Source organism: Balaenoptera acutorostrata, chromosome 6 (assembly GCF_949987535.1).
Source record: "Balaenoptera acutorostrata chromosome 6, mBalAcu1.1, whole genome shotgun sequence".
Classification (NCBI taxonomy): domain Eukaryota; kingdom Metazoa; phylum Chordata; class Mammalia; order Artiodactyla; family Balaenopteridae; genus Balaenoptera; species Balaenoptera acutorostrata.
In genome coordinates, this window is record NC_080069.1 from 8,950,698 (window position 1) to 8,961,310 (window position 10,613).

At 44.9% G+C, this 10,613-nt stretch overlaps 1 protein-coding gene across 2 annotated transcripts in view; it reads left to right on the forward strand.

Annotated features, from left to right (window-relative positions):
- Positions 1–10,367, forward strand: part of PINX1 (PIN2 (TERF1) interacting telomerase inhibitor 1) — an 80,303-nt gene extending 69,936 nt beyond the window's left edge. For both annotated transcript variants that reach the window (XM_007192692.2, XM_057549102.1), the window contains one exon: positions 9,666–10,367. In XM_007192692.2, the coding sequence (XP_007192754.1) occupies positions 9,666–10,139 (474 nt within the window). In that variant the 3' untranslated portion in view covers positions 10,140–10,367. The remainder of the gene's footprint in view (positions 1–9,665) is intronic.
- Positions 10,368–10,613: the final 246 nt, after the last annotated feature.

The window sequence follows — 10,613 nt, forward strand, 5'->3', positions numbered from 1 at the left end:
AGTTTCTGTCTATTCTAAAAAATAAATTCTCCTGATGTATTTTTTTTTTTAATTTTATTGTGGCCAGAACACTTACATGAGATCTACCCAGACCTTTTTATAATTTTTTTTTTTTTTAACTGTGTGTCTCCCCCAGATGGGAGCTCCTGTCTGGGCCCCGGCCCTGGTCAAGTAAACACTAGCTGCTGTAGCTGCTCAGTGGATGTTTATGAAGGACTGGATGGCCACAGCTTTGGACCTCAGCCTCCTCAAGATCTTATTTTTTTTGTATAATTTACTTTTATTACACGACTCAGTGATTTCAGGATTTTATCTAATTACTCTTACTAACTTAAATATCCTTTAAACATAGAATTATTTTGCCCTACCAAATTTACTCCTAGAAGTATTTTTAAAGTATTTGTTACTTTAGTTTCTGGTCAATTAAAAAGAGGTCTATATAACGATTAATCCCATACAGTATACAGGAGCTGAGGGAGAGGACTTTATTAATAACTTCATTCACCTGAATTAATTTACCTTTCTCTTCTTAGTAATCTTGACTATTCCAAATAACTATTCATACTCTATTCCTTGTTTCAGAATAGTAGGTTCTCTAAAATCTTCAAAAGATGCTATGCTTTCTATAATAAGGAGCCTAAATTTGAGTTGTTAATGATTCCTAAGCGATTTTCAAATCAGTGGAGTAAAGGTGGAAGAGACAGGCCCTTCGTCAGCCTCTGCTTCTGCTTTTGGAGGCTCAGGCATTAGCCTTCAACTACTTATAAAAGCTTTTTGTCCTGTCTCCAGAGAGCAGGGAACAGAACCAGTTGACCTAGAATCATAAACGATAGCCAGTTTGGATTATTTTTAGGCTTCAATCAAAGAAATTGGTACCTGTGTCACATTGATCATTTCTAGCTTTGGAGGAGGCTCGTTTATCTTGTAACGGCCAATGTGTTGTGAAATGTTGTCACATGGATCACTGCAACTTTCCAGGCCTTAAGACTGTTGAGGGAGGCAGGAAACCTGCTCCTTTTTTCTTTTCCCTCTCTTTCCCCAGAGGCTGTATGACTCTTGTCAGTAGCTCTGATGTCAGTTGCTTGAGAGAGGTTGTTGCCATGGAGAACCATCCTTTTAAAACATGTTTATGTTGGCTTTTCGTAATGAGTGGTAATTTGAGCAGCTGATGAGGCAAGTGGAAAAAAGAAAATGAACAGCTTTGTTAGCACTGGCCTTCCTACGAGGAATTTGGCATTATTTGTATTTCTTTGCTGTTGTCCAGGGAAAAACAAGATATTCTGTCCCTTCCAGTTCCCCATTATCTTCTCTGAGATGTCCAGTTCATTTATCTGAGTCTGTAAATCCAGGCAGGGTTCTAACGCCTAACGTTAGGGAGGTATCTGCCTGCTTGCAGTGGGTTGGGAGTTCTCTTTGATGTCAGATCACTTCGTAAGCAAACTTGGTCCTTGTCTGCCAGAAGTCAAACGGCAGATGGCAGCCCTCTCTACCCCTCACTAGCATAATTCAGTAAATTAACAAGAGACTGAGATTGAGAACTTCATCAAAACCCAGAGCCCTCCAACCAACTCGGTGTGTGTGTGTGTGTGTGTGTGTGTGTGTGTGTGTGTGTGTGTGTGTGTGTGTGTATACTTCACATGCATCTAACATTTCCAAAAAGCAGATTATATTTCATAATAAATTTATTCATTCAGCAAATATTTACATAGCATCTGTTTACTTATATACTAGAGAGAAAACAAATTTTTTTTACTGATGAAATTCAAAACTTTATTTATGGACACTGATATTTGAAATTCACATAGTTTTCATATGTCATGAAATAGTCTTCCTTTGATTCTCCCCCCCTCCCTCCCCCCATTTAAAATGTAAAAACCATTCTTAGCTTGTGAGGTATACGAAGATCGGCAGCAGCCGGATTTGGCCCTCGGGGCATACTTTGCCAGCCGTGTTCTAGAGAGAGCCCTCCTGGAACCCCTGCACAGGTCCTGGGTTCCTAGAACCTGTTTGCATGAGCATTCACACACTGTACACATGTACACACTCACATAAAGTTAAGAGTTGCCGTGTAATTCTAGTTCTGTTGTTGTATTTTTTATTTTTAACCCCTCTTCAAATCAAAACGTCCCGTCAGTCAGTGGAGTCTTGTATTTGTTTTTAACTCTTGTGATGCTTGCTAATCCTGCAAGTGATTGTGTTTCCCAGGCAGATTCCATGAGGCTGGTTATTTCTGAGACTTTGTGTGTTTATCCTAACTCCAGATGTGAGTGAGTGAATGATATCTTGAAAAAAACACCAGATTTTACCCCTGAGTAAACTTGTGAGTGCAAAAATAGCTCATTGTCAGTGAAACAGTGTTTTCAATCATGTGGAAACCAAAAAGGTGCGATAGAAAGCAAGAGAAGAAATGCTGACACAGTCGCACAATCCCTGGTTTATGACCAGCATGTTGATCACTCCTTGCTCAACCTCTGGAGGCAAACCATTCTGATGACTCCCGGGAATGCACAGCTTCCCAGGTTGTGTGATCAGCTCAAGATAACATGTAGGCTGCACCTTAACAACCTGCTGCCGGGGGCTTCTCGTGGAACTTGATCCACCTGTTTTTCTTCTCAGAATGATCTCCTGACTTTGCCTCAGATGTACTCTAGAACTCTCTTGCTTTCCAGCCTCTTCTTTTGATGGCAAGAACAGTCAACCCATGCATGTTATTTTATTGCTGATGTTCAGCCCGCCCCACATCATGCATGTGATAGTTCCATAAAACACAACACCTCATTTTTCCGATTTACCTAATCTTCCAGAAGGTGACATGGTAACATGTGGAATAACAGACCAGAGAGACATGTATGGATCGTTTGCTGAGCTGTGCATCGCTCAGGGCCACAGGGAGTGATGGGCTGGTCACACTAAAAGTCACTGGGGTGCACCTGCAGCAGTTAGCAAAGTGCTTTGCACTGTGAGGCAAGGTGGTATCTGATTAGAAGGGTGTTGTTTCATCTGGGTGGGAAGACTGTCCGCTGCAAAATGCTGCTTCTCTCTTTGCTTGCCACCCTTCCAAGCCCCTTCTAGTCATGAGCCCCGCCTGGCATGCAGGGGAATCTGTGCTGACAAATACAAAGCCTCTGGTTCAGTGGGGGAGTGGGAGTGCTTCCCAGCCTGGGTCTGCCTGGGGTTGGTGTCTTTTGTGCTTTCCTGGAGCGCTCACCATGTGTTTGTTCTTCATTAGAGGCTGTGCTGAACACAAATGAAATAGGAATGATTTCTGCCCTCAAGGAACTTAAAAATTCCTGGGGAAGATGCTTAGAAAGCAAATTATACAAAACCAGAAAGTAGAAGTAACCAATTGCTAGTCACAGTAGTAAACAAGAGTGGTTGTTCACAGGGGACCAGCTTCTTGAAGGAGGCAGCACTTGATCTTTAAGGGAGTGACGCACACAGCTGTGTATGAAGGATCTGGAAGAGTGTCGCGGGCGACCGCGGCAGCGCCTTCGGCTCCCTCTGTTGGCGAAGGGTTTCGTGCTCACATGTCCGGGCACCCCCTCACCTCAGCACTGCCCCCACCTTGACGGGTCACGAAATGGCTTCATACCTGAATTCATCACTGTCCTAAGTGGACGGGCGCAATTTCTGCCTCCCAGGAGACGTCAAGACATAACTTGTGTTTGTCAGAGCTGTCCTGCCGGAAAGTTTAGGAAAGATGCAAGTGTTCTTTCAAGCTACTCACTTGCCAAGCTTTCTTAACTCTTCACAGACTAATCCAGCACAAGCTGACGACACGGGCTGGGGTGGAAGTGTGCGTTTGTTCATCACAAGCAGTAGATCTCAGACTACCTAGTGACCCCGTTGCTAAGTCCATTACCCTTGAGCTCTGGGTGTCTGCTTTTTCTTTCCATGAGAAAGTTCATTGAAGGATTACTGTTGCAGCCTGTATCTCAACGTGGAACTCAAAAGGCTTCAGTCATCTTGTCACTTAAGATCGGCAGTGACGTGAGAAAGGCTGGTGAGCTAAAGTGTGTGCCTTTGAAACCTCATCCTGGACTGTATGCTTATCATAACTGGTAGATTTTATGCTTATGGTGCATCTGCCCCAAACATCTCTCTAAATTCTCTATCCAAGCTGCTGTGTTTCCCTGCCCCAAGAGTTACTAACAACATTCTTCTGAGAATAGTAAAGAGAATCCTCTGTATTTGGGCAGTTCACTGTTAATCCATCTCAGTAGACATGTTTGAATGACACCGAGGACTGGGAACCCAGAAGGGCTTGAGCAGCTAGCTCACTGAGCTGCAAAGCCTCTAGGCAGAGTACCTAAAAGAAGCTAAGAACAAACTCATGACATTCTGTAGCCATTTGAGAAAAGGTGACATGCATCTTTCAGGCACCTGAGATGACTGTGGTATATGATAGCTAATTTCTTAAGTGTCTCTCTCTGCAAGGTCTTGTGTCCTTTGCATCCAACTCTTCCCGCCCCCCGCCCCTACCCCATTTGTAATTCAGAATCGCCAGAGATAGGTTTAGGCCTTAAGATTTTCCAGCTCTAATTATAAAACTCTTAAGCCTGGTTTCAGGCTATTTTTTTAATTTATATGAATTGCAAACTAGATAATAGAGTATTTTTCTATTTAGAAAGTAGTATCTATTTCTTGTGGCCCTTTTTTCGACCTGAAGTTTTAGCATCAGTTAACTTCTACCTCATAAAGTTGAGCATGGACCAATTGATGTATACTTCAGTGTTGGGATGATTTCTGAAGAGAGAAACGGTGACAGGTGGGTCTGTGTGATGCAGGCCGGAAGTCGGGATGCCGTCGTGGAGGGAGGACGGGCTCTGCGCCTGGCAGCCTTGGGCCAAATCCTACTTCTGCCAGCTCCCACTGTCAGGCCTTCTGAATATTAAGTGCTTTGAGCTTCGGTTTCTACCCCTGTCAAGGTGGGGTGACATATGATAGTAAGTGATTGCCACACTGAAGGCATCCAAGAAATGATAGCCGCTTTCTTCAGTGCACCGGGCTGCGGGCACTCTGGGTCAAGTCTCCACACATGATGGAGGGAGTAGTCCCGCCGGGCTCTTCTGGCTTTAAACCACTGACGTTCTGTGAGCTGGGGAACAGTCCTCCTCGGTTCTGACCCTCAGAGTGTTTATTGGTTGGGGTAGAAATTAAGGCCCTTGCTATCGCTTGGGAAAATCCATCGTCAAATGTTCTTTTAAACACATGCTGTACATTCATAGGTTCTGAAAGAAACGAGAACACTGCGGGGTTTTCTGAGACAGACAAGATTAACCCATGAAACAATGTTTTAGAACAACACAGACTATTTCATTTTATATTTTTAAAAGGGTAGCTTTTAGAATATATGGAAAATAATTCAAGATTCTCAGTGTAGCTTTGGATCTTTCTTTTTTTTTTTTTTTTTGTGCTAGGGCTTTCTCCAGTTGTGGCAAGTGGGGGCCACTCTTCATCGCGGTGCGCGGGCCTCTCACTATTGTGGCCTCTCTTGTTGCGGAGCACAGGCTCCAGACGCGCAGGCTCAGTAGTTGTGGCTCACGGGCCTAGTTGCTCCGCGGCATGTGGGATCTTCCCAGACCAGGGCTCGAACCCGTGTTTCCTGCATTAGCAGGCAGATTCTCAACCACTGCGCCACCAGGAAGCCCCCTGGATCTTTCTTTTTAATTAACAAAAAGGGAGGTAGGGTAGTGGATATATTACAAATTTAGGGAGGAACCTTTTAAACTGTTTTGTTGATTCCCTTACCGTTTCCCCTCATTGACTGAACTGTGTCTTTGGAAAGCTTCTTCGTCTTAGTTGCACTGCATGGCCTCGGATATGCACAGCTACAGGCGACATCCCTTCCCCAGCTGAGTGAGGAGACCGGTGAACTGACGGGACGTCACGGCCAACAGAAAGGCTGGAGGTTCCACAGAGAGACCCCTACCTAGCTCCTACTATAGAGACTCTGTCCCTCCCTGTCCCCAGGGGAAAGCCTGACTTTGTCCTTGTGTATGCTGTGACTGGACAGCTATTTTATCTCTTGGCATTCAAGCAGGACTTAAGGAATCTTAGACTGTAGAGGCATGAAGCTGAGGGAGAGATTGCCAGGTCATTCGTTCCAGAAACCCATCACATTTCCGCTTCCATCCGGATAGCTTCATTGGTATTTTCCTGACTCTCTGCCTCTTGAGAACACAAATTTAGGGTATGTAAAGGATCAGTGGAGACTTTCAAGCCAAGGTATATAAAAAGAGAACCTTCAAAACCTTAAGCACAAAATGGGAATTTATTATCATTTTAAAAGTTCCAGCTTCTTACTACCTTTCTTAGAAATATTGGGATGATTTCCAGGACTTAGGTTTAAAATAGATTCATATTCCAGTTAGTAGTCACCCCAGTTTTTTGCTTTTATTGATTTTAGCTTCTAATATATAGTGTCAATTCTTTTAAATGAATGCTTACCAATTATTCATTGCAAAATAGTATTTGGCCCTTTCTGTTCTCCTAAGTGGTATGACTAGATCTGCTCCCCAGCTGTGTGCTCTCTTACAGGTGGTGTAAAATATTCTCCGTGGATGGACTTGTAGGTGCATTGCCATCACTCCTGCATCTTGGCCTGACAGTTGAGGTGATAGTCATCTGTGAGCCGAGCTCATCTGCTACCTGCTTATACAGCCTCACTATCCCTCCTCTGCTGTCTGGTGTCACAGAGGAATGGCCAGCCCAAATGTCATTTCAGAGTTCAGTAAATTTTAGACTTTCAAGTCTAATTTAATCTACTTATTTGACTTGATTAGTAACTGAGACCCAGAGAGGTTATGGGATTTATCTAAGGCCCTCCATTAGTTAATAGCAGGAATTAGAATTTTAAAAGAAAAGGTTTCCTAAATCCCTAAGCTTAAATCAAATGTTCGGTAAGATCATTAGTTAACCATACCTCCCTAGCTGGTATTTTGTATGGAACAGGAAGTTTTCAAGTTATTTGTAAATTTATTTTACTAGTTTTTAGAACACTGTTAGCAAATTGGGATTCTCAAAGTTTATGAAGCAGTGAAAGTCACATTTGGTATTACAGTTTTTTTTTTTTTTTTGTGGTTGCATTATACGTTTAGTGGAAATGTGGGAAGAAGCGAGTTTGTTGCTATTTCAGAGTACTAAAAAGTTGCCAGTGCTTTTCTCAGTACTTGTTTACCTTGAAGAAGAGACCAGATATGAAAAGTATTCGTTTTCTTAAAAAGGTGTACATTGTTCACATTCATGCATTCATGGCTGAGAATATAGAAACAGGGATTGTAATCACTGTAGTAAAACTGGGTTTATGATTTATAAAGTCATGAAATATGAGACCTGGGCTTTGCTTCTACAGCAGTCACGTCTGCAACCTATTCCTCCTTGGTTTCCATGGTTTTCAGAACAGGTACATTCCTGGAGTGTGGGAGGCTGCCCGCCACTGTCCCCTGCAAGGCATTGGTTTGCCTCCACTTCCCTTGGGTGCTGGCACCTCTCGGGCTTGTCTCCACACCCCGCTGAGCTTCGTGTGCAGTGGCCCATGATTATTAAAATCCTTATCACCAGAGGACCTGATTACGAGCAGAGTTATTTTCTAGGATTAGAAAGGCCCGCAGAGTTCAACAAGTGACTCAAAAATGATCTTGTATTTTCTAGTAATTAAAAGTGTGATTAATACCAGTAATTAATTCCTGTGATTTAACTGTTAAAAGCAGGAATTCAGAAGGTAATAAACAGGTGAACAAGGTAAGGAGCCATAGGATATGACTCGGATTTGAGTTCCTAAGACACAGATACACTCCAGAGGAGTTGGCCCACGTAAGACAAACTCCTTTCGTACTGTGAAGCTAAGTGAGACCTATTTTATGTAAACAGGCCTCCTTCATGGAGACTTGCCGTGTGTGGCCGTGCGCCGTTACTAAATGGAAGGCAAGACCTTTCTCGCCCATCAGGCGGGGATTGGCTGGGATCAGGAGAGCCTTGAGAAGATTTTTCATCCTGCTGTGCAAAATTTCAGCTCTTTTTCAACATTTGAGGAACAAAAAGACAAAGTGACCTTGTTTTTTTGGCTCCTGTGGCAGCTATTTTTAAATTTTTCTCAAAATTACCTCATGGGATTCCAGCCAAAATTGAATATTGATAGATAACATTTAAAAAGCTCATTTGGTTTATTCCACATGTTCTGCATTTTACCTTTTGAAATTTAAGAAACTGACTAAGTGATTTTGTGTTTTTAGCCCTGAGTAAAATAAGGTTTGTGCTGATTGGATAAGCTGTGATGTTGTTGGTAAGGTACCCTTTGGGGAGAGCTCTCTGGGTCAGTGGCCATTCAGAGCCCAATTGCCCACTGATATAATATTGATTCACCCGAAATTTCAGACGGGAGGCTACTTTGATCCCACTGAGCTGGGTTTCGAGTGCTGCAGTAACAAGAAAATACATGGTCCAGTTATATGTGTGGTTGTAATAAAGTTAGCTGCACAAGCAGAGCTTTGCCTGCCCAGTTCAGAATAATTTGCAGACTCCTAATTTGGAAACTGATTTATTCAGAAAACTGTTTTCCCACCCCATGAAAGGGTCGGACCACCCATCTCGTCCTGTGCAAGTAAGTGAATGTGAAGGGGGAAGCCAGGTAATTATGAAAACCTAAGTTTTAGTGTACTTGTTTAAGGGCTTGATTATTTTAAAAGACTGTGGGCAGAATTATTCCAGACACTGACCTTACTTAAAGCACAGTCCTTACATGTTTCCGTTTGAAGGTGCTTCCTGTTTCACGCACACGTTTTCATCTCCTTACTGCCAGCCAGCCACAACCTATATGCTGTGATACCAGCATTTGATTTTTTATCCCAGCCTATTAAGTTAGGATTCTTTTTCTCTTCTCAAGCCTTACAACTGAGTGTATTTATGTAAAATTAAATGTAAACCACACTTAATCCCGGCGGTTATGAGTGAGTAATTCCTCCATTTAGAAGCAGACAGACACAGCCATGGGTGTCTAGTTCATGGCAGTGTGTGGGGGGGGGGGGGCGGCGTCTCATGCCTTCCATCCCCAGCTGAGGGCAGAGGGCACCCCTGCTCTCCTGTTCCTTCCGGGAGGCGGGGGGCACACGGGCCCTTCCAGCCCTGGTGCCTCCTCTCTCGAGCGGCTGCCAGAGGGCCACGCTCTGGACACACCAGGGTCGAGGCTGGCACGTGGCTCCTGGTTTAGCAGGGGCTCCCATATACGCGTGGCGTCTGAGCTTGTGGGTCAGGGCGCAAAGGCCTGTGTATCCACGGCGAGACCAAGTAGGTGTCTGATGACACCCCAGAGCTCTGGGCTTTTAGGGTCCTTGTTTCTGATGGAGACTCTAGGAACTTCGTTGCCATTTATAAGGTTGTTGCCAAGGAGCCGTTCTGTCAGAATGGCGTCCAGGTGACTCACCATCTACCTTGTGAAGTTAGCCTCCGACTCCCTGGCCTCCCACCCCATACGGCCCTCAGCTGGTGCGCGTGGCCATCTCATTCCACACCTTGCAGCTCAGCTCTACCCGACGGCCGGCGAGGAGTCCAGGGGAAGCCCGGCCCCCCCAGCCACGTGGTCTCCGGGCTGCCGAGGGCGCGGGGCTCCGGGTGGTGGTGAGTAATTAGTTGATGCATAACCGGTGTTACTCTTTTCCCCACCTCAGGACCACCCCAGTCCTGACGCTGCAGAGGGGACTGACATCTCCCCCATGACCACCAGTGCCTTCACCATCCGCGAGTACTTTGCCAGGCGCATGGCGGAGCGCAAGAGTAAGGCGCAGGGCACGGCCGTGGGGCCAGAGGCTTCAGAGACCCCAGTGGAAAGGAAAGCAGGGAAGAAAAGAAAGAAAGAGTCGAAAGATAAAAATGTGGAAAATTGCACCCACCCCAAGGCCAAGAAGAAGGGAGACCAAGTTGAGTGGCAGCTGGGAGACCCCCGCTGGGATGAGAATTCTGGTGCTGCTTCTGAGGCTGGAGAGGGTTGCGTGGGGCCACTCGATGACCGGGACTCTCCCTCGAAGCCCAGAAAAAGGAAAGAAAAGAAAAGGGGACAGAAGCAAGCTGAGACAGCAGAGGATGGTACGCTAGATGAAACACCAGTGAAAAAGAAGAGGAAAAAGAAGAAAGGTTCCAAATAAATTCTCTGCAGCCAGGGCCTCCCGGCTCGTCAGCTGTCAGGGCGCTGCTGGGGCAAACTCCCTGGCCCGAAGTCAGAGCCGGTTCACCCCCGGGGCCGTGCACAGCCTCTGACACGCCCGGCCCTGCTGCATCTCGCCCTCACGCTTTCCCAAATCAGATTCCCAGAACTTCTTAGTGTCCCAAATCATGGCTCTCAGAAACAAATAAATTTCTTTTTTAGACTCTGAGTCCACCGTATTTATTCCCCTTCATGTGAATACATCATTATGTGCACGCGCATGTGTGTGTAGGTCTCTCACAGTCTGTATTTGCTCTTGATTTCTTTCAGTAACAGCGAACTGTGCTTCCTTCTGAAGGAGTCAGTCTAATTAAAGGATTAAGAGGCAATAGTTTGCATTCAGATAGCTCTTTTTGTTCTATAGCCAACCATATGTTTCTGCCAAGTTGGTTTTATATCATTACATTCCCAAATC